This window comes from Pongo pygmaeus, chromosome 6 (genome assembly GCF_028885625.2).
Source record: "Pongo pygmaeus isolate AG05252 chromosome 6, NHGRI_mPonPyg2-v2.0_pri, whole genome shotgun sequence".
In the NCBI taxonomy this organism is placed as follows: Eukaryota; Metazoa; Chordata; class Mammalia; order Primates; family Hominidae; genus Pongo; species Pongo pygmaeus.
The window spans coordinates 106,195,363-106,220,132 of record NC_072379.2 but is presented as its reverse complement, the minus strand read 5'-3'; the positions used below and the strand labels follow the sequence as shown (position 1 = coordinate 106,220,132).

The window sequence follows — 24,770 nt, the reverse complement described above, 5'->3', positions numbered from 1 at the left end:
AAGGACAGGACATGAAAACCACAGATAACCAAGGTGTTTCTTCCAAGTGGTCAGTTTAAAACAGACAACGACCAGCCATCCATCCCCGCAAAAAAACCAAAAGACAAACCACAAAAAAAAATTTATTCAGAATCAAAGACAAAATACTGTGTGAGAGCCAGGCTGGAGGGGCCCTTTCTCAGGGTCCATCCCTTCCTCAGTCTCCTATCTCTTTCCTCCTATGTGTGAGGAACAGTGAGACATAAAGACCTGCGGAGCATGTGCTTGGGATGGAGGCTGACGCCAGCCACCTGTGGGCACAGACCAAGGGTAGAGATGCAGAAAGCTGCACATCTATCCACCACCATGGCTTAGGGCCACCTGCTCACGGAGGTTTCAGAGACAGCCTCCACGTTAGCCTTCACACGAGACATCTCCTTCTGGCTCACCTGCAGCCAGGCTCTTTGAAGGCCAACTTGGGAAAGAACTACAAACGTCATTTTTCAGAAAAGAATTCTTGCCTGCTCACTGGTGAAGTTATTTTCAGTTGTCTTTTGTTGTCTGTTTTCAAAAGGAAAATAAAAAAAAGAAAAGGCAGTATAATCTTTCACACTGGAACCAGCCTGCAGCCAGCCAGAGGCCACTGGGAAAGGGCCTCTTAGTGATGCACACTGGGTGCATCCATCACCTGGAATTTGACAGATCAACAAGCCCCCTACCAACCTATCATACAACTGCCCATCAGCTCTCATCCTCCCACAGGATTAGCTCAATGCTGGCTCTGCAGACACTGGGAGCCACAGGTGACAAAGCCTGGGCCTCTTCAGGCTTCCTTCTTCACCCAGGGCTAAGATGGGTTGCCTCTCTGGGACTGAGACACAGTGACGTTCTCTTAAACTAAACTCATAGCACAAATCCACTTTGTCACCAACAATCATCTCAGGGCACAGTCTCAGCCTCCTTCCTTGAGGGCCTTTAAAACACATCCCTCTGACCCAAACAGGTAGGTGAGATAGGACTTTAAAGGGAGAATAAAGGGGATAGGGATGGGGTATGAGGAATGAGAAACAGAACCAACTTCTCAGCCCTCCACAACATTGTGCCTTTGTAGGGCAAGAGGCATCCACACTGCAAACTGTACCTGGAGATGGAGGAAAATGCAGGAGAGGAGAAAGAAAAAAAAAAGGGAATCAAGTGGCTGTACCAGTTTCTCTGAAAGTCATTTAATGCTTCTCTCATGGTTCTCCCCTACCCTGGTTGCTTTGCCAAGTTCTTGGGTCCTGGCAGAGCCTGATCTAGCTGCGGGAGCTGCTGCTCTGGGAGTTGGGAGAGTCCTGCTCGTTGATGGTGTTTAGCAGCACGCATGCAGGTAGCTGTGGCAGGTGCAGGTGCCCAGGCTGTCAAGCCTGCTCCTCGGAGGGCTGGAAGAGGCCTTCCTCCTCAACACCAGGAGGCTGCACATCGCAGCTGTCGCAGAAGTCCACAGGCCCATCCAGTGTGTCAGCGATGAGCACGTTGAACTCTTTAAGGCCATGATCATGGTGGCCCTGGCATACGCACTTCAATGCCCGAGTCACCAGTGAAGCGGTGATGTCTCCTGAGCATCTTCTCTTTGCTGTCGGTGGTGCGCTGCCATGTTCAGAACTGTCATCTTTCAGCAGCTCCTCCTTACATTCTGCATCCTTGTCCAGGAAGGCCCCTGGGTCCAGCTCTCCCAGGCTGGCTACAGAGCCACTGGGCTGCATCCCTAGGGCTTTGGTGGCTACTCGGTCACCTGGTAGGTCAGAGGGCTCGGGATCAGCGATGCTTGGGGGTCTTGTGATGCTTCTGCTGGGCTCAGACAAGGGATTCCCTTGGATCCCCTGGCGGGATTGGCGCCGGGGGACTGCCACCTGCCAGGCCACACTGTGGAGGCAGGAGCTGCTGCTGCTGTGTAGCTGGAAGGCACTGTATGCTGGAGGAGGAGTTGGAGGCTGGCTCACCACTTCCTCATAAGGAGGTAGTTAAGTAGTTTAGTAAAAACCTGAAATAAAAAGGCAGCACTGAGTGATTGAAGGCTTCTCGGCAGGGGATCAGGTTGATTTCATGTTGCCCATGCTGGGCCTGAAGGCGGTGCTTGGCTTGGCGGTGGTGGCCAATGTAGCAGCAGCTACGGATGATGATGATGGTCCACACCAGCCAGAGCCACCAGAGTTCCTAGCAGTAGTTGCAGCACTGATACTGTCCACAGCAGTGTCCTGTGTCACAGATGTAGCTTTGATTATTGGTATTCACTCAGGCTTCCTTATCCTGTGGGGGTTCAGCCCTCGCTGACAGGGGGCTGGGCATCGCTGGGAGAAGCAGGAGTGCCACGCCACCTAGGAGCCTTCTCTCCATCCCCCTCCTGCTCCTGTCCCTCTGCCATGGCACTGCCACCTCCCTCCTCCCTCTCCTCCTCTACCCTCTTCTTCCTCGTTCCTGCTTTTTTCTGCCAATTTGACTTTAGCCCAGGAAGACTAATTTTGGACTTCTGACTGCTAGAATTATAAGATAATAAATTTGTGTTGTTTCGAGTCACTAAGTTTGTGGTAATATGTGAAAGCACCAATAGGAAATGAATACACTCACTATAAATTAAAAAAATAAAGTATGATTCATGTTACCTTAAAATCTGAGAACCCAGAAACAAATCCATGCATGTACAGTGAACTCATTTTCTGCAAACGTGCCAAGAACATCCATTGGAGAATGGGCACTCTCTTCAATAAATGGTGCTGGGAGAACTGGGTACCATATGCAGAAGAATGAAACTAGGTCCCTATCTCTTGCCATATACAAAAATGAAATAAAAATGGATTAAAGACTTAAATCTAAGGCTTCAAACTATGTAACTACTAGAAGAAAAAATTGGAGAAACTCTCCAGGACATTGGACTGGGCAAAGATTTCTTGAGTAATACCCCAAAAGCATAGGCTACCAAAGCAAAAATGGACAAATGAGATTACGTCAAGTTAAAAAGCTTCTGCACAGCAAAAGAAACAATCAGTAAGTGAAGAGACAACCCACAGAATGGGAGAAAATATTTGCAAACTATCCACCTGACAAGTGATTAATAGTATATATAAGGTGTTCAAACAACTCTATAGGAAAAAATCTAATAATCCAATTATAAAATAGGAAAAAGATTTGAATTAACATTTCTCAAAAGAAGACATACAAATGGCAAACAGGCGTATGAAAAGGTGTTCAATATCATTGATCATAAGAGAAATGCAAATCAAAGCTACAATGAGATATCATCTCACCCCAGTTAAAATGGCTTATATCCAAAAGACAGGCAATAACTCTAGAGAGGGTGTAGAGAAAAGCAAACCCTTTGGACACTGTTGGTGGGAATGCAAATTAGTACAACCACTATGGAGAACAGTTTAGAGGTTCATCAAAAAACTAAAAATAGAGCTACCATATGATCCAGCAATCATACTGCTGGGTATATAACCCCCGAAAAGGGAAATCAGTGTATCAAAGAGATATCTACACTCCCATGTTTGTTGCAGCACTGTTCACAATAGCCAAGATTTGGACGCACCCTAAGTGTCCATTGGCAGATGAATGGATAAAGAAAATGTGGTGCATATACACAGTGGAGTACTATGCAGCCATAAAAAAGAATTAGATCCTGCCATTTGCAACAACATGGATGAAACTGGAGGTCATTATGTTAAGTGAAAATAAGCCAGGCACAGAAAAACAAACGTTACATGTTCTCACTTATTTGTGAGATGTAAAAACCAAAACAAGCACATAGGGATAGAGAGTAGAAGGATGGTTACTAGAGGCTGGGAAGGGTAGTAGGGGTTGGTACAGGGGAGGTGGAGATGATTAATGAGTACAAAAAAATAGAAATAATGAATAGAACCTAGTATTTGATAGCACAACAAGGTGACTATAGTAAAAATAATTTAATTGTATGTTCTAAAATAACTAAGAGTATAATTGAATTATTTGTACAAAGGGTAAATGCTTGAGGGAATGGATATCCTATTTTACATGGTATGATTATTACACATTGCATGCCTGTTTCAAAACATCACATGTATCCCCATAAATATCTATATATACTATGTACCCACAAAAAATTAAAAACTAAAAAAAAAATTTAAAAAAAGAACTCCAAAAAATTTTTGAGGTTTTCAACAGATTGATTACATTAACTCTGCCCTCCCATTCCTTATCTAGAGGAAGATTTATATGGAAGTAATGATAGTGAAGCTTCAGGGCTTTTGATTACATTAACTCTGCCCTCCCATTCCCTATCTAGAGGAAGATTTATATGGAAGTAATGATAGTGAAGCTTCAGGGCTTTTGGTACACCAGGTATCAAGAATACTGGAGTTGTAGAGTGTCCTAGGTAGAAAGGAGAAGCTAGGTTGCAGCCGGAATCCGGTGAATTGTCCCAAGAGATCTTAGGAGAAGGGTTTCTGAATCTCCAAACCTCCAGTTATTTATTGCAATTTCTGTTCTTATTCTGAATAAATTCATACCTAATTTTGTTTTGGTAATTTTGTATTGTTTTTCTTATAGAGAACTCCCCAAGTTGTATCTGCTCTAGGCCCCAAATATTGAGATCCACTCTGCCCTTGCCTTTTTCTTTTTTAATTATTTAATTTTTTTATTGAGATGGGGGTCTCACCCCTTTACCCAGGCTGGAGTGCAGTGGTGCAATCATGGCTCACTGCAGCCTCTGCCTCCCAAGCTCAAGCAATCCTCCCACCTCAGCCTCCTGAGTAGCTGGGACTACAGGCATGCACCACCACATCTGGCTAATTTTTGGTGGAAATGGGGCTTCACCATGTTGCCCACGCTGGTTTCGAACTCCTGAGCTTAAGTGATCCACCTGCCTTGGCCTCCCAAAGTGCTGGGATTACAGGCATGAGCCACTGCGCCTAGCTGCATTTTTCTTTTTTAAATAGACATAGGCCAGGCCTGGTGGCTCACATTGTAACTCCAGCACTTTGGGAGGCTGAGGTGGGAGGATCACTTGAGCCCAGGAGTTCGAGGCTAGCCTGGGCAACAAAGTGAGAACCCCCCCCATCTCTACAAAACATGAGCAAATTTAAAGAGGTTTGGTGGCACATGCCTGTAGTCTCAGCTACTCAGGAGGCTGATGTGGGAGGATCACTTGAGCCTGGGAGGCCAAGGCTGCAATGAGCCGTGATCGTGCCACTGCATTCCAGCCTAGGCAACAGAATGAGACCCCATTTCAAAAAAAAAAAAAAGATGTAAAAACATCATAATATATATGCATATATACATATATATGTAATTATTTTAATCATTGAGAAAGGAAAAAAAAGTTGCAGTTAAGGTTCAAGTGACTAACAAAACACCTCAGACCCAGGCCCTTTCATAATATCAAATCTGCCAATGGGATTTGAAGTGAAATACATCCATGTCTGGATGTATTTTAAGAATGTTGGTCCAAATTGCATCTGATCCTGTCATAATCTTAAGACAACAGGACACACTCTGAAGATGGGGAATGGGAAGAGTCATCTGAAAAGAATCTGACACACTAGAATTGAACTGAATTCAATCCAGATAAGCAAACATTAGCTGCATGTCTGAGCAAATGGGGCTCTGTGCTTTCTCTGAGGTGGAAGAAGAGGGGTGGCAGGGGAATGACTGATCACAGTTAAGAATAGGCATCCTCTGGCCAGGCACGGTGGCTCACTCTTGTAATCCCAGCACTTTGGGAGGCTGAGGCGGGTGGGTCACCTGAGGTCAGGAGTTCAAGACCAGCCTGGCCAACATAGCAAAACGTGGTGTCTACTAAAAATACAAAAATTAGCCAGGCATGGCGGCGGGTGCCTGTAATCCCAGCTACTTGGGAGGCTGAGGCAGCAGAATCACTTGAACCCGGGAGATGGAGGTTGCAGTGAGCCGAGATCGTGCCATTGTACTCCAGCCTGGGCAACAGGAGCAAAACTCTGTCTTAAAAAAAAAAAGGCATCCTTAACTATCTACCAGTTTCAACACTGTCCATTTTCATTCCAGAAAACTAGGGGGTCCACCTTTTGTTTCCCAATGTTTTCAATGATGTAAAATGCACTTACAAGTGGTTAATATGGTTAATACTACAATATGAATGTAGTTAACCTAACTATACACTTAAAAGTGGTTAATACTAGTAGTTAATACCAAAGAGGTTGTACTAACCAACCACTTTTAAATGTATAGTTCGGTGGTATTAACTACATTCATATTGTTGTGTAACCATCACCACCATCCATCTCCATACACTTTTTACTTTTAAGACATTTTAAAATTCCATTAGATTATTGTTTTTAGATGGGGAAATTCATGACTGGGCATCAGGCTTTGTATAATGTTCAGAATAGTTTACCATGAGAAACTGTTAAACGTTCTTAACATGTATCAACTCGTTTAGTCCCGTCAGCAAGACTTTAAGGTAGAGTCTAAATCAACTTAAAGATGAAGAAACTGAGATGCAGAATGGGTAATAAATAAAGCAGATGAGATTTGAACACAGGTAATCTACGCATGTAACCACTACATTCTATTGATTCCAGAGCATTTTCTGCCAATAAAGATTCTCATGAAATGTCACCAACAGGGGATAAGGTAAATACCTTGTCATAAGACGATGGGTCTCATCCACCTTTTCTGCTCTCACATACTGGATGGTTATGGCAGTCTCATTACTAACACTGTTGCCTGGGGCAGGAATTCTCACGGGTGGTAGTGGTAAACAGGGCATATGAGTCCTTGTGCTTTAAACAAACTGAACCCCCCAGGTGATGTGTATATGACCTATGAGAAGTTTGTTGTAGAATTCTGTTGCAGAAGAATATTTATTGATGTAGTGGGAACGAAAGCAGGTCACAAAACAGTATGCATAAAAATAGGTGTGATCTTATTTTTGTAAATATTTGTGTGTATATATATATGAAAATTAGACAAACAGCTATTTTTTCTTTCATTTCTACATTTACTATGTATCAATTTTGTTTGAAGAGGAAAAAAAACAACAAACTTAAAAAAATAAAGTTTCAGCAAGTAAACCTCTATGGAGGGTTATTCCAGGAAGCCCTTGGCTGAGAAGCGGTGGTCTAAGAGTCTTTTGTGCTCCAGGAAATTGACAGCCCTTGGGAGAGACCAAAATTCTTTACCATGGGTGGTGCTTCAGGGAGAACAACGATTTCTGAAGGAAACAGACTTCAGAGAAGCCTGGGTTACCAGGAAGACGGCTAGTTTAGGGGGCAAAGCCAACACTTCAAACACATTCTTTCCTCAAATTTAGGAAAAGAGCTGATCTCCAAGAAAAAGTTGGAAACTTTTTCCTAACTTGTTTACACACCTTGTTTACACATCAAGCTCTTATATGCTATCTTTGTATATATAATGTACCTGAAATGATCTTGAGGTGTTTGTTCTTGTTGTGGTGTACACCATAATAAAGACAAAGAGGGAGAAGAGATTTGTAAACTTTTATAATGTGAAATGCACAGCTATTGTGGGGGTGCGATGCATGATTCTGATTAACTAATAATGGTTAAGTCAAATACAAAAAGTTGAGCATGCAGAGACAGTAGAGGAAGTAATTTTTAATTAAGATCTCAACATAAAAGGCAAAGATACAAAGGTTTTGTGCTGCATAGGACAAACATATTTATGGCTTTTTATTATGTCTAGGACGTTGAGACAATGCATTGCAGTTATCTGGTGTCATTCACAGCAATTCAGGACAGGTGTGGTGCTTATGGCGTCAGGGACACAGCTCCTTCTTGTTGCTCCACTTTGCATGGCCTCAACCTCATGATCTAAAATAGCAGCATATATGTTTCAAGCAGCAGGACAGAGGAAGAAAAAAAAGAAACTGGCCCCACATGGACAGTCCTACCTATTTCCACTTACATACAAGGAGATGGAAAATGTTATCTTTATGCTTGACAGCTGTTTATAAAAAAAATACAAAACTGGAGCATGTATTAACACAGGTGAATGAAAGAATGAATACTGGGGGACAACCAGTACCCTCTGCCACAAGCATCTACTGCAGGATGTCTCCACCTTGGCAACACTGACATTCTGAGTGAGATCATTCTTTGTTCCAGTCCTGTGCATTGTGGAATGGGTTTAACAGCTTCCCTGGCTTCTATCCACTAGGAGCATTCCCCTGGTTATGACAACCAGAAATGTCTCTAGGTATTGCTAAATGTTCCCCTCAGGATGACCTCTCCACTTCCTGTTGAGAACCACTGATTTACTGTGTGCAGGAACTGTGTTAATCACTGAGGAGACAAACCATAAATGAGATCATTTCAGATGGTAATAAGTGCTATGATGAAAATAAAATAGGGTAAGAAGGCAGACAGGTCTGGGATGCAACATTTATTACACATGCAAACGTACTGACAGGGGAAAGAATTTGGCTTGTTCCAAGAATAATCAGAATGCAAGTATGTCAGGATCTATATCCCAGGGAAAGAACAACAAAAAGAAACAGGTATGATTGGCAGAGCAGGTGGACTGAGTTGAGGCTGGAGAGTAGATGGCAGCCTGGTGAGGTCTTGGTGGTTTGATCTTAACTGCAGTTGGAAAGAATTGGAAGACAAGCAGGGAATGACAGTTGGAAAGAATTGGAAGACAAGCAGGGAATGACATGCTTAGTGTTTTTTTGTTTTTTTGTTTTTTAAACCAGGTGGCTGCTGAGAGCATGTATATGAGAGAAGCACTAGAGAAGATACAGGGAGATGAGGAGGTCGTCATAGTCCATGTGAGAGATGATGATGGCTTGCAGTTAGGCAGAGGCAATGGCAATGGCAATGGCAAAGGCAAAATACAATTGAAGGAGAAAAGTAACTAAGATAGGAGATGGCTAAGGCTATCTTTGACTTATCCAAATGGCTAATGGGGAAGATGGAGCGGTGTTAGAGTAATTGTTTTCCACACCCCTTGAAATTCAGTTCAGGCCATTACAGATCTGTCCTGTATGCTCCTGTATTAATTTACTATGGCAGCAGTAACAAATAATCACAAACTTGATGGCTTGAAACAATAAATTTATTCCCATAGTTCTGGAGGCCAGGAAGTCCAATATCAGTTTTATTGGTATCTGCAGGGCCATGCTCCTGCTGGAAGAGGCTCTGGGGAAGAATCTGTTCTGTGCCTCCTCCAGCTTCTGGTGGCTGTCAGCATTCCTTTGCTGCGGCTCCATCACTCCAATCTCTGCCTCTGTGATCACTGTGCTTTCTCCTCTGCTGTGTGGTAATATCTCCCTTTGCTTCTATATAAGCATAGATGTAGCTGCATTTAGGGCACACCCAGGTTACCCAGGATAATCTCTCCATCTCAAGACTTTAACTTAATCACATCTTTTGCTATAAAAGAGAACATTTCCAGGTTCCAGGGATTTGTATAGGGATATCTTTTGGGAGGTCATAATTAAGCCTACCACAGTTCCTAAAGTGTTTGAAATCATTTCTGGTGCAAGTAATAAAGTTGTGTTTGTGTAGAGATCAAAGTGGAAAGAAACACTGTGAAAGTAATTTTAAAAATGCTGTTCAGTAAAGAAATGTTAGAAAAAGAAAAAGAATTTCATAAGTGGATTTCCAAGATTACTAAGAAAGGGATGAAAAAACACAGGAGGGTTCCATGGACTCTAGACATATCATCCTAGACATTAAAGTCAATGCTTAAAAGCACGGTCATATTCACACATTGTATAGTGGGCACTCAAATGCACAATAGCCTGTCATGTTAGTAGGGCTGGGCATAAGCTGGTGGTGGTGCACAGATGGGAGGGACAGCGAGAAGGCAGTGGACACTGGAATGGGAATGCAGAACTGAACCAGCCCACAGAGGTAGGGCAAGGCAACAGGTTCAGGTACATCCAAGTAGCTGTGGCTAGCAGGTCCGATGAGGAAGCAGGAGTGACACTGCAGGAAAGCAGAGACCATTAACAACTCCCAGAATGGGTAATATTTAGAGATTCAGGCAGGCTGCTGGCATCAGGCTAATATCTCAGAAAGTAGTTAAACTTTAGGCTCCTGATTGGGGTTCCAGGCAGGACTCTGTCACTGAAAGGGAATCCTAGTTCTCAGCATACTAGGATAAATAGCCAAGAGAGGAACTTACGCCCTAAAGAACAAGGCATGAATCTAATTAGCAGCACTGGGGTCCAAGATAGAGCTGGACAAACAACAAGGATAACTCATCCCAAATTCTGGAGTGCTTATCCAGAACTTGCTAAGTGCTACTTCCTAAAGACCAGAACCTCCAGGCAGATTTGCAAGTAGGGGGAAAGTCTAATAAAAGTTTATGTAATTCTGATGGAAAAAGACAAGAATAACATTCCTGTGTTTGAATCTGTAATACAGCCTAAGACATGAAGAAGTCATTATTGACAATGGGAAGGAAAGTAATTTAATATGCAACATAACTCAATCCATGAAATAAATATTTACTTATATAATACAATTTGCTAAACACTGCCATTATTAAGGAGAGTACTAGGAAAAACTAACAAACATAGCATGTGAAACAGCCGGGCACGGTGGTAAAGGGCACAGACTCTGGAGCCACAGTTGACTAACACACTGCAATATTTTATGTTTAGCAAATTATAGCTGGTCTGTGTATAAACAGAAGAGCGATATCTGGGGGATCAGGATACCTAAATTCTAGAATTACATCCTGGCCCTGAATCTAACTATCAATGTTGCCTTGGAAAAACTGCTCAAACTTTTGAGGTCTAAAGTTTCAGACCTGTAAACTTGAGAGGGTTGAGGTCCAGGGTCCCTTAAATGTAAACTTTAAAATGCTTTTTTTGGAATCTTTCAAATCTTCAAGCTCTTCAAAGTGCACCCAGCCTTTCTCCTTACTATACAGTCTGAACAACTTTAAGAATCACTGTATTTTCTTAGTTTATATAGTAATCCTGATCTAAATTTTATTATTCCCATTTTGGAGACAAGGAAATAGAGGTCTAGGCTAGCGTGGCTAAATAAGCGATAAAGCTGGGATTAGATTTTAACTCTGCCCATTTTAAAGCTGTGCATTTTCTATTTTTCTGTAAGTTATTCTGACATTAGACTTAATTTTCACATAGTAGGCTAGGATTCCAAGCACTCAGTATCTATATATCTACCCAGATAGCTCTTACTTTGATATTTCTAAGTCTATACTTTGAGCTAACATTTGCTCCATTCTCTCTTATTTCAGCACTCCCTTTTCTTGTTATTTATGGTGTTGTCAGCCCATATGGTCTAACTCCCATTTCTTACTCCTGTTGAATGTCTCCTACATGTCTGTTTTTTAGCAGTAACTCCTGACTTTCATCTGAAATAAAATTTTTATGTACTTGCTCATTTCAACCACTTTATGATGAAAACAATTAGCTAGGTGTGAAGTTGGTGCTAAAATTATAATAAACAGAGGACGAAACAAAGACAAGAGAAATAAAAACTCCAGGATTTTCCTTTTTTTATATTTAGGTTTTTATGAGACAAGGAAGATGATTTCATGTCTAAACACTGGAACAACTGAAATCATATTAATATTATAATCACTGCCATCTTCTCAAGTACTTCTAAATAGTACTTAATATTTAGCTTTCAGAATATAGAAACATTGTAGAAAGACTGTGTGATACCAGTGTATGTATTTTTGAGGTAATATTTATATAATTAGTTATTCTCACAACCAAGGGAAATAAATACTGCTTTTTGGATAAGTTCTACGTTAACTTTTCAAGAATTCTACACTGTTGTAAAATAAATTCAGTTCAGTGGTATAGCAGTTATACAAATATATGTAAGCTCTATTACTAGATTAACTTGAAACAGTAGCGTGGTTACTAATTATGTGTTATTAATAAAAATATTAACAAAAAACAGACCAAAATGTGCAGGGGCACAGTAACAAAAATATAATTATCAATATAGCTATCTTATTAGAGTAAACTATAGTATCATCAGGCTTAAAAAAAACTAAGGTCATTGTTTTTTCCGACTCTTCCTTACAAATACAGTGGATAACTCTGATCAGTTATCCTTATTTACATTCCCTGTGTACAAATTTGCTGATATTGAACACTATTTTTAAACACATCATCATCTGATTAAATAGGTTATTATTACTGAAAACTTATCAAAGCTTTCAAGGCTATTAATGGTTTCATGCAACTTAAAACTTCTAATTTTGGAAGTAACCGGTTAATGAATTTTTTCCTTTTATTGGTAAACAGCCACCATATACCAGTGACATTATCAATATGTAAATATGGTATTTAACATGCTTATATTTTTCTTAAGAGCTGGAATACAGCTTTTGCAATATATCTGAAACATCATCAAATATTTTGATAATGCCATTACAATACAACCTATGTGTGGCATTAAAAAAAATTACAAACCAGTCATAGCGCATTTTTCTGAACTTAAATTTTCTAGAGGCTAACGTAACAAAATTAACATTTTGACACAGTATATTGCAAACGTCTTTTATAAAGTTTACAGTCTTTTCTTGTTGCCTCTTTCTAAACGATCCTGTAAGGAAAAAAATATGATTTATGTAGTACAGCAAAGAGAAACAGATTCATAGACATGACAAGGACTTTTAAAAAACATTCTCTCTTCTATGTATACTTATGAGAATAATTAAATGTGAGAAAAAGGATTGAGAAAGTCTAAAATTTTAAAAACTATAAAATTTGTGGTTTTTACTTAGGAAAAAGAACACTCTTGGTAAGTTAATTTTTCCCCTTGCCTTAATCTATTTTGCTTTTGTTTCACAGGTTACACTAGGAAAACATGATTTCTAAAATTCCCCCACTGTTAACCCAATTAAGGTTTTTGGCAAACGAAAGAAGGAAGGGACAAAAACCTCAGCTAGGGTGGCTTTGGTTTTGTCCTTCAGATATTTGCCAAGAGAACTGACTTCTCAAATTATACTTGGCTGATCATGTTATAAAGATGACTATATTACATCATTTAAAACTGAATGAAAATGGAATAGAAATTAATCTTAAGAGATCACTTGTGCTAAGAAAGTAAATGTCTACATCAAGAAAAATATATAAAATGGGGTTGCAGAGTGTTATTGCTTGTATAAAGAAGTTCGTTAAGCTCTTGTTCAGGCTGAACATTACTGCTTCCATAGCAACTTTAATAACGTTAACTTTTGCAATCAAATAAGAAGACAAGAGTAGAGGAGGTAAATTACTTTCACATGTTTACATATGTGGCCCCTTTTGATAAAAAACAAAGCTTTAATGAAAGCTATTATGGACAAGTCCCTTAAGTGATGGCTGATTTTCCAAAATGAAATTTAAAAACTGGCAGGTGCTGATGGGTTTGCGCAGCCAATAATCTCTAGTTAGTTCTGTTTTTCTTTTTTTAAGAAGAGAAGCAGGGCAAATAAGGAAAGGACTACACGTTTTGAAGGGACTGTTTTCTAATATTTATTTAGTGCCTATAACAGGGAGGGGACCAGATGGGGAAATCCAAAAGGATTTAAAAGATGCAAATTGGGATCTATTTACGGTAAAGAAATCAGCGTTTCCCTGTTTAACCTTTGTCTCCTTAATATTTTAATGATCTTTTCTTTTATGATTGTTCCAATGAAAGTATGTCAACTATGTAAAATTCAGAAAGCTAGTTCCAAAGAACCTTAGGATATAATTCAATATCTAAGATTAGTTTGACAACAGAAGTAAATTCATGAGGACAATTTGATAGAGCTTTTTACCATAGAGGGTCTATAACTATCTTTTGCTCCTCAAGCAGGGCTCAGATGAATATTAAAGCACAAGAGTTAAAGAAAAGGGTTCTCGGCTGGGCATGGTGGCTCGAGCCTATAATCCCAGCAGTTTGGAACGCCCAGGTGGGCGGATCGCTTGAGGTCAGGAGTTTGAGACCAGCCTGGCCAACATGGTGAAACCCTGTCTCTACTAAAAATACCCAACTTAACTGCGCATGGTGGCATATGCTTGTAGTCCCAGTGACTCAGAAGGCTGAGGCACAAGAATCGATTGAATTGGGGAGGTGGAGGTTGCAGTGAGCTGAGACTGTGCCACTGAACTCCAGTCTTGGTGACAGAGTGAGACATTGTCTCAAAAAACAAAAAAACAAACAAACAAAATGGGGCTCTTAATGATATCTAAATCTGAGAATCTTATACAGGGTCTCATATTGGACAATGGTTGGGGGTGGGTAGGTGAAGGAAAAAAAATGTAACCAATCAGGACATAATAAATAGCATTCTTGATTATAAATATATAAAGTGCTTTCTTATACAGGATCTGATTTAATTTTCTTAAGGTATTACAACCTTTATTTAAGTAGTAAAGTACCTGAGGAGCACAGATGTCAAATGATTCACCTGTGGGTTACAGAAGTGGTAAACTATGGAGCTGAGATTTTGCTTTCCTTGAAACAGAGATATTATGGGAAACTGGTTTTATAGGTGATGAAAAAGTACACACACCAAACAGGGTGGTAAGGAACCTCTGGGATTATCAATAGCAGAAAAGCCACCACTACTTCTTGGGCTGGAAGGATGAGGGTTATGGAGCCCAGGTGTGAAGGCCAGTATGTAGAAGCTGCCCAGTGGGACCTGGAGGGAAGGAACTGGAGCCATAAAGGAGAAGGCCTCTACAGCAGAAAGAGTAGAAGAAATCCCTGGCTTTCCCCTTCCTCCTGCCTTCAGTCTTCTAGTGCCTGCCACTGGCTAAACCTTCCCAGACTGAGTCAGACAGCAAGGGAACCTTGGAAAAGGACCTCCCAGAGATACAGAGTAAAGCAGTGGTGAGAGGAGAATGGATCCAAGAACACAATCCAATGACCAGCAAAGGCCAAAGAACATAGTGGTTAATGACGGAGGTTCTGGAGAAAGATTCTCTGACTTTGAATGCTATCACTTACTAGTTACTTTGGATAAATTATATAACATCTCTGGGTCTCAATTTCCTCATTCACAAAATAGGGATATTAAAATAGTTGCAATTATTGAGCTGTCGTGGAGAGTAAACAAAACAACATATACGAAGCCCTTAGCCAAGTGCTTAGTCCAGAGCATACTCTCAACAAATGTCATCTATTAAATATTTCAAAAACTGATTACAAGCAGAAATTAGATCAAGTCCTAAAGTGCTATCAAACAAGGCCCTACTCTTGGCATGGTGTCTGGCATAATCTGGAATGGGGTCTTTTCCACAGAAACAGGTGTAACAACTATTTTCTTGGGAAGGAATCACTTTTTTTTTTTTTTTTGAGATGGAGTCTCGCTCTGTCACCCAGGCTAGAGTTCAAAAGCGCGATCTCGGCTCACTGCAACCTCTGCCTCCCAGGTTCAAGTGATTCTCCTGCCTCAGCCTCCCGAGTAGCTGGGATTACAGGCACTCGCCACCATGCCCAGCTAATTTTTTGTATTTTTAGTAGAGACAGGGTTTCATCGTGTTAGCCAGGATGGTCTTGATCTCCTGACCTCGTGATCCGCCCGCCTCGGCCTTCCAAAGGGCTGGGATTAAAGAAAGGCGTGAGCCACCACGCTCAGCCAGGAATCAATCTTAAAAGCTTTCTACTTCCTTTACCAAGAATGCAGCAGCTCCAGGCTGACTGTGGCTTTTTTGTGGGGAGATCGGTTGAGGAAATCTCATTGTTATATACATTCTTCAGAATTAAGAGAACCAGTGGCTGTTACCACAATGGAGACATTCAACAATGGAGACATTCAACAATGGAGACATTCAACAATGGACACTGGCCATAAGAAATTGAAGGCATACTTCTGGTTTTCCTTTCTCCATTCAAAGATCTAAGCATGTCTGACATCATGGCAAAGTCCACTAATGTCTATACTCAACCTGGCTGAGTAAACCCTAATCTCACAAATAGGGGGAAAATGTTGTATTTCTAGGCAAGAGGTCTCTGAAGTGACTTCTTCACTTTCCAAGGTGGACGCTGAAAGATACCACGGAATAATTATCATGCCCCGATGAAGTCAGCAATTTTAGGGTCTCTATTTTCGAGATGGGGAAGGGGTGGTCTTGCTGACAATCTACCTATCTGCTTCCGGCCATGTGAACTGAGCCCTCAGTGTCCTGGGACTGGAGCATACAGGGTATTCACCCTTCTCTGGCTACCTTGTCTTTTGCTATTGTCAAAGTAGGCTAGTTAAACCAAACATGCAAACCAACTGGGACTATCAGATTACAAACATGTGCTTTGGATTACTTAATCACTGGCTCTAAACCAACGCTAAAGTGGTTGGTTGAGAATAAGTCATTCTTTCAGCAAAATTCCTACAGAGGAAGTAATACAAATGATAATGATAATACCTATCATTTCTTGAGTGTTTACTATCAGCTATGCATAGTACTAAAAAACCTACACATTTTATTTAGTTCTCTTAACAATCCAGTGAGCCAGGCATCATTATTGTTTCAATTTTATAGATGAAAGAAGTGAGCCCCAAAGGGATGCTATAACCTGCCTAGGATAAAAAACCTAGCATGCAGCCAGGTATAGGTAGATATTCCAGGTAGGTCTGACTACAAAGTCTATGAGTATAGTGTCTGCTTGCCTTGTGCCAGGAACAGTGCTGAGCCTTGGAGATACCATGACCATTAAGATTCAGGGAAATGTGTACAGTGAAATAAAAAGCTATCATTTGTAAAAAGCCCTGACTGAAAGCCACAAAGGCTGCCAAATTTTGAAGACCAGCCCAAATAGTCTGTCTTGGGAGAAACTGGGAGGGAAGGCCAGGGCTGTCTCTGGAATGGTCTCTTCCCCAATTTATCAATGTGTCTGGGAAATCAATTCAGGTAACTGGCTGGCAGCAGAAGGGAGAGAGGAAAGACAAGCCTAACAGGGATGAACGTTTCTTTTATTGAATTAGAGAGAAAGAGAAAGAAAACCTATGGCCCAGATCTGACTTTGTGGCTTTAACAATGAAACATTTTTTTCCCATTTCCATCTTTCAAATCAACATTTGGAGGTAAATAATAAATTTGAATGCTAAAGTCTTGTCCTAATATGTCTAAAACACTGAGACAAGAGTAGTGTGATGTGGAACTTGAAATTCTGGCCTCATTTTGGCATGAATATGGCAAACATCCCAAAGAGCAAAACTCATCTTTTCTAGAACCAGTCTGTTTTCCAATGCTGCCATTTTTGTGGCTTAATTCTTTTGCTTAAAAATTCACCAAAACTGGAATGCTGTAAGTATGCACGTCAGCAATTCCTTAAAATTATCTTGTATTTTCCTGCAATGTCCTAGTCTTTACCCTCTAGGTAAAAATCTGGCTTCTTTAAATCGTTTAACAAAGCCAGGATTAAGTACATCATCTTGATTAGTTAAGGACAAATAACCCAAATAATTTACTTAGGTAATTACTATTTCAAAACATTTAGGCGCATAAAGTGCATGTCACACCCACCTGAAGTTCAGAGTGTTCTTTCAGGAGTTGATCATATTCTTTCGAAAGTCTCTCTGACTGCATCTTCATTTCCATCACATCATTTTGTGCCTTAGAAAGGGCTAGAAAATATCGAATAGTTTTATTTTTATTTCAAAATAATTTCAAATTTATAGAAAAGTTACAAGACTTAAATAGAGAACTCCTGTATAGTCTTTATTCAAATCCGCTGTTAACATTGTGCTACATTTGTTATCAGATTCTCTCTCTTCACACATACTATTATTTTCTTGACTCATTTGAGAATAAGGTGCAGGCATCGTGCCCCTCTACTCTTTAATACATTTCTGTGAATGTGCTTCCCAGAAACAAAATATTATCTAACATAACCATAGTATAGTTACCAAATTTAGGAAACTTAATATGAATACAATACTTTAAATCTAATTTATCATCCATATGCTAATTTTTGGAATTATCTTAATCATGTCCTTTTAGCATTTTCTCCACTGCTAGTCCAGGATACAGTGCTAGATCACATATTGCATTTAGTTATCATATCTCTTTAATTTCTTTTAATCTGCAATGATTCCCCACCATTATCACAGCCCTCTTCTCCCCATCTTTCATGACACTGACATTTTAAAGAATACAGGCCGCTTTTTAGATAGAATGTTCTTTACTTTGTTTTTCTCTGATGTTTCCTCATGAATAAATTCAGGTCATGCATCCACTTACATATGAATATAAGTGATATTAAATGCTTCTCAGGGCATCCAGAGGCCCATTACATCCAAAGTTTCCCTGTCCCTCACTGGTTTTTCCATTTTATACTTACAATTTTAACCTCTGTAACTAAAGCAGAAATATATAGGAAGACAATTTAGTCTATGCAAACATCCTGCTCCTCAAGATAATGGCACACAAGAATTATATATTGACCTTTGCCTACCAAGGAGCTACAAGTCATATGTCAGCAGATTCATGGTCTTAGATAGAAGTAAAATAAATAAATAAATATATATATACACACACATATATAACAATACATTGTGAAGAAGGTGCTAACGAGCAAAATATGTAGAAGAGCAGTACAAAATGGGTTAGAAAAAATTAAAGTTGTCATACTTGAAACTTTTATCTCAGACAGTGCTTTCAGAAATCATTTTTCCAAACTCTGAGAATCCTGAAGTAGCTCTATATCATATGTAGCCTTCAGAAGTTCTACATTTGGAGGTCTTTTAGGGTAGGAGTTTAAGGGAAAAAAGTAGAACTTATAAATTTAAAAGCTACTTTTCTGGCACAATGAAATAAAATTATAGGTTCCAGTTATAAACAATCTTTTCTCTTGAGAAGTCATCATATAGGCATTTTTATATAAATATATAAGCCATTATCAACTAAAGTGCTTTTTGTATCAGTACTTTCTAGATAGTATTGTCAAATGTTCTACACAATTCTACATCTGTGTTATCAATATGGTAGCCACTACTTAAATGTGGCTATTGTGAACTTTAAATGTGGTTAGTTTAAGTGAGGACCTATATTTTCAATTTAAGTTCAATTAAATTTAAACAGCCACATGTAGCTAGTGGCTAGCCATATTGGGCAGTACAGCTCTGTAATTTCCTCCATGTTCCTTCTATAGCTGCATAATTCTAAATAAGGTATTAAAGACTGATTTTGAGAAATTTAACGTGATGTCACTTGCTAAAGGTATGAGTCAGGTATGGAAGACACTTTTGGGGATGGTTAGATTTCATTAGGACCACCTTCACAACATAAAGAGTTATATGTTAGTTTTCAATTTGGGTTCTACAAGGCATTTCCTAGAGGCTACTTGAAAATATGATGCATGGTGGTGGTATCTTCAGAACTCAGCAAAAAAGTTTAAGACCCTGGATTTCTGGTACATAAAGTACACAGTAGATTCCGCAACCTAATAGTGGCTGACTAGCCTGCAATGGTGTTTATTTTTTTTTTTTGAGACAACATCTTGCTCTACCACCCCAGCCAATTTTTAAATTTTTTTGTAGAGATGAGGTCTCACTATGTTGCCCAGGCAGGTCTTGAACTCCTGGCCTCAAGCAATTCTCTCACCTCAGGCTCCCAAAGTGCTGGGATTACAGTTGTGAGCCACTGCCCCTGGCCTATAGTGGTAGTTTTAAGAATGTTGTTGTTATGGTCCGAATGCTTGTCTCTCCACAAAATTCATATGTTGAAACCTAATTACCAATGTGATCGTATTGGGAGGCATGGCTGGGGAGTGATTAGGTCATAAGAGTGGGGCCCTCATTAATGGGATTCGTGCACTAATAAAAAGAGGCCCCAGAGAGCTGCCTTTCCCTTTCCATTATGTGAGAACATAGCAAGATGGTACCATCCATGAATCATGAAACAGGCCCTCATCAGAGGCCTAATTTATTGGGGCCTTGATCTCAGACTTCTTAGCCACCAGAACTGTGAGAAATAAATTTCTGTTGTTTATAAGCTACTGAGTCTAGAGTACTTTCTATTAAGACAGTTGGTCAGGCGCTTGTAATGAACAGGAGTTGGTCTTAATGTTAAAAATGATTTATACTTGAATTTCTGACATTAATAAGTTATTTAATAAATTTAATGTATCTTAGATATCAACCCAGTAGTTCCTTTTTAAAAGAAGCTAGAAAACCACTTGTACAGCCTATCTAGGAGTTTCTTCTGGTTACTACTGGTATAAAGCTATTAACGGAACAAATGCAGACAAATACTGTTTTTCTGCCACTTATTAAGCCAAGGTATAAACTGTGTTTCTTATTTCATTTTGTATTTCAGTGGATATTAATAAATCTAATGAATACTATCACTCCAATTAGGGGAGGCTATTATTGTCTAGACACATCTTGGACTGTTTCCCAGTCCTTTATCTCATTTTATAAAAATTATTGTGTTTTGGATGTCTTCCACCTCCTTTTGCAACTGCATCTGTAACCAAGGGATTATATAAACTTGTTATCTGACATGTGAATATGCTTATTTTATTTTGAGTCATATTATTTTGGAAACAGCATATAGAAGAAAAATATTATTGGACAAGGAGGCTTTAGATGATACATCTAAGTTGCTATTGCAATTTTCTTAACTGCAAAAATGGGCTTCTATCACTTGCCAGTGGCTTTATGGAAATACTGAGATATTTCCTAAGAATACTGGCCAGATTCAATAAGAGACTGCTATGTCCTAGGTTATGGTCCATTAGATATTTTTAAAGGCACATGCATCATTTATTAATATAGGAAATAACTTCAACTAATGTTACAGTGACACATAGTAAGCAAAAATATTTGTTGTCTTTCCAAGTGTCAAACGTTCACTTATGGAACTATTTGCAAAAGTGGGAGGAGCTGGTGAGACTAATGTACCGTGTAAATGTATTGTATCACTGTGATTTCCACCTGAGATAACAAACACTGCCAGTAAAGCTCTGCCGGGAAACGGAAGTTTTTAGAGGCATTGGCATGACAGCTAAAGTTGGGCTGTTGTACAATAGCTGTAAGGATTGAGCCAGAGGAAAACATATTTTATTTGAAAAATTTCCATATGTCTAGTGTTGGTTTCTTTCCAATTTATTTGGTTCTCTTTTTGAGAATTCAAGAGTGTGATACACTGGAGCTATTCAGTATTTAATCCTCACCTGTACTACTCCTTTGCCAATGATCACTTATTGGATTGTTAATCTACAGTAATGCTTCCAAGATACTTGGAAAGCAGACACACAAACTTCTGTTCAGTAAGGACATAAATTGTGGTTTAATTATATTATCTTTTTTTGTAAATGCCTATATTGTCAAGTCTGTGTAGGTAAATTAAAGGTTTACGTTTTATTCATCACTTCAATCAACACCTAATCTCTTTTAACCTCACACCCATCTGTTGATAAAGTTTGTTGATAGCTATAAAGTTCCTTTACAGCTCTCCAATCCATACCTTCCACTCCAGCTCTGTGACCACTGTCCTCATTTTCAGATTAGATTATTAAGTGGATTTCTCACGTAGTTGCCCGGCTACTTTAATCCATTGTCTATAATGCTGTCAAAGTGATTGCTCTCGTGCCTAAAAACCCTCTAAGAGTGCCCTGAAAATGTTAACATACAAACATGCCATATGAGGCCCTTCAGGATGGCTTCTAGGCCTACTGCTCAACTCTCTCCACTGGTTCCATCTTATTTTACACTCCAGTTGCCTTGAGCTCCTTGTAGTACCTCAAAAGTGCCATACTCCTTTGGTTACATGCTGCTTATTTTTGTTATAACACCTTGTCCATCTCCTCCTACTTCATCTGGCTAATTAATGTCATCCTTTAAAATGTCAAGAAAGTGTCGATCTCCAGTGTTGGCTTCTACTACAACTCAAGTTTCACCATAGCACATATTGAATTGAAGGGCAACTATGCCCTTACTAGACTATGGACTACTCAAGAAACAAAGCTGTGTCTTATCTGTCTGTCTGAGTACCTAGCATATTGCCTGGTATTGGTAAGTGTTTAAAATATCCTCCTTGAAGGAATGAAAGAATGAATAAATGAAAAGTGTAAGCTTTAAGCATTTGAAAAATTCACTTGTGTGTAAACAGTTCACTTGGAAATGATAAATGTCAGGTGAACAATACAAAGTGTTACTTTAGTCACCTGATAGGAATCTTGGTTGAAACAAGATAAAAACACCTTCAATCAAAAACCAAAATACTCAGGATAGCCAAAACAAAGCAAACAGACCATTCTTGAAATATTTTGAAGAAAATCTACTCATGTTACGAATATCTCATACTACTCCAGAATCAAAAATAAAATACAAATAAATAGTATCACAGAATCCAGCCCAATTAAAAAAAATCCCTAAACATTGATTCTAAGAATGGGGCAGGAAATGTTCAAGATAAGCCTGGAGTATCTTGTAATGCCAGAAAGTAAGGAAGTGCTCCAAAAATGAAACAAACAAACAAACAAATAACCAAAATAGAAATGTGTCAAAGGGACACAGGAGCCAAATGAAAGAGCTCCCAATGGTGAAAGCTGGACAACCTGAACAATAAACTAAAGTAGTATTAAATTATAACCCAAATTATAAAATAAATACCTATGAGTCCATACTGACAAACAAATGGTAGAGAACAGACAAATCTGTGTAGAAGAATTCCAAACAATTTACACAGATACTCTACTTTCAAGGAGGTTAAGCGTAACTTTCCTTTTTTTTTTCTTTTTTTAATCCACTCATTTGCATACTGATCCTCATTTCTGAAGTGTGGGCTGTGAACAGTGACTCACAAAGATTACAGTATGGAAAAAGGAGGGAAAAGAGGAACTTTACAGTTCAGAAACTAGACAAGCACTATTTTAGCCAGGTGATCAAGGTCAACATCAAAACTGATAAGTTAGGTTAATAATATGTACTCTTGATACAATGTGATGAAAGCTGGCACATTACCTCTGTGACTTTCAAAACCTATACAAAAGTAGAAAACATGGAATCCAGGCTGGGCACAGTGGCTCACACCTGTAATTCCAGCACTTTGGGAGGCCGAGGCAGGCGGATCACCAGGTCAGGAGTTCAAGACCAGCCTGGCCAACATGGTGAAACCCCGTCTCTACTAAAAACACAAAAATTAGCTGGGCATGGTGGTGTATGCCTGTAATCTCAGCTGCTCGGGAGGCTGAAGCAGAATTGCTGGAATCGGGAACTGGGGAGCGGACGTTGCAGTGAGCCAAGATCGCGCCACTGCACTCCAGCCTGCACTACAAAGGGAGAATCTGTCTCAGAAAAAAAAAAAAAGAAAAAGAAAGAAAACATGGAATCCAGGAAAGAGGGTATCAATACAGGAAAGAGGCAAAGGAAATCCTCATAATAATGATGAATATATAGTTGTAATAATATGATATAGTAAAAGTTATGATATATTTAAATTGAAAGGATGGAGGGGGATGGGAAGTATGAGGAGTCAGGAGGGAAACTGGCTGAGATAAAGAGATCTAAGTCCTCGTCTTCCCTATAACAAAGTCAAAGATAATATCCCATAGTGAAAGATCAAGAAAAAACTACCTAAACATTGCATTTAGAAACCTGGAGGCACATACCACAGAACATTTTTTTTTTGAGATAGGGTCTTACTTCTGTTGCCCAGACTGGAGTGCAGTGGCACAATCTTGGATCACTGCAACCTGTGCCTCCCAGGCTCAAGCGATTCTTCTGCCTCAGCCTCCCACGTAGTGGGGATTACAGGCATGTGCCACTACCACCCGGTTAATTTTTATATTTTTAGTAGAGACAGCGTTTCACCATATTTGGCCAGGCTGGCCTCAAACTCCTGAGCTCAAATGATCCACCTGCCTCGGCCTCCCATAAGTGCTGGGATTACAGGTGTGAGCCACTGCGCCCGGCCTCAGAGGACATTTCTAAAGGAGTTGAATGTAGTTGCTTCTGGGGACAGGGCCTCAGGAGACTGCTCTTTTTCATTATAAGCCTTGTGTTACCATTTTCCTTTAAAAATATGTATATGTAAAACTTTGATAAAATAAAAAAAAGTAAACGGTGCTCCAGATAAATACTCCCTTTTATAACAAAGGCTCTCAGAGCTGGGAAGACCTCTAGAGATTTAGTCCCATTTTTTATTTCCCTAACATAATTATAATGAAAAGAACATGCTAATTTCTTTACTCAAATCATTTCTTCTGCAAAGTTTTATTATTCCATATCAATGGTTCTAATAAATGTTCTAAACAAACAGCCACACTCTAACACTAATGAGAACTGGTTCTGTTTACTGGCATATCCTCTCTTCTCCCAATGCCCTACATTTAAGACTTGTGGCCCCATTTCACATAGCACACTTGTGTTCCCATTTCACATAGCACACTTGTGTTGTGAGCTAACAGATGCATAAAACCTGCCAGATCCTGTCCTAAAGATCCTAAGATTGCATGAAACATTCTTCTAAAGTGAAGAATATGGCTTAATTAATCACCTGCTGAACTTATTAAGTTTGGAGAAAGGGAAGTTACTGTGAAAAGATTTTTCTCATGAAAAATAAATATAATTTGAAGGGTCAAAAAGCCAACAATGAAAATAGTTCTTGATAGTCAGTTTTGCTTAATTACATTATTTGGAGCTATATAATAGACATTAAAGTTTAACTAGTTCAGTCCCTCATTTTACAAAAGAGAAAGCTATGCCTAAAAAGAGTCAATGACTTCACCAAGATTACCCAGTGTATCCTCAGATTTTGCAATGTAATTCATGTAACTTAGCAAAAGCTATATGAACAGCTTCTAATATTTAAGGTCTACCAACAAAGTAAAGTTGGAATACGGCCAATTAATTAGATAATTCAAGCC

The 24,770-nt window shown here is 39.4% G+C and overlaps 1 protein-coding gene and 1 pseudogene across 12 annotated transcripts in view; both read right to left on the bottom strand.

Moving 5' to 3' along the window:
- Positions 1-1,186: 1,186 nt before the first annotated feature.
- On the bottom strand, positions 1,187-2,355 carry LOC129040168 (WW domain binding protein 1-like; annotated as a pseudogene).
- Positions 1,187-24,770, bottom strand: part of BCAP29 (B cell receptor associated protein 29) — a 49,635-nt gene continuing 26,051 nt past the window's right edge. For 3 of the 12 annotated variants that reach the window (XM_054494226.1, XM_054494225.1, XM_054494232.1), the window contains 2 exons: positions 17,423-17,523; positions 7,809-9,268 (listed from right to left, as the gene is read on the bottom strand). In XM_054494226.1, coding sequence (XP_054350201.1) covers positions 8,945-9,268; positions 17,423-17,523 — 425 coding nt within the window. In that variant the 3' untranslated portion in view covers positions 7,809-8,944. Of the gene's footprint in view, positions 2,003-7,570; positions 12,531-17,422; positions 17,524-24,770 lie in introns of those variants that run through there. The other 9 variants (XM_054494236.2, XM_054494237.2, XM_054494239.2 and 6 more) reach the window with 6 other exon arrangements.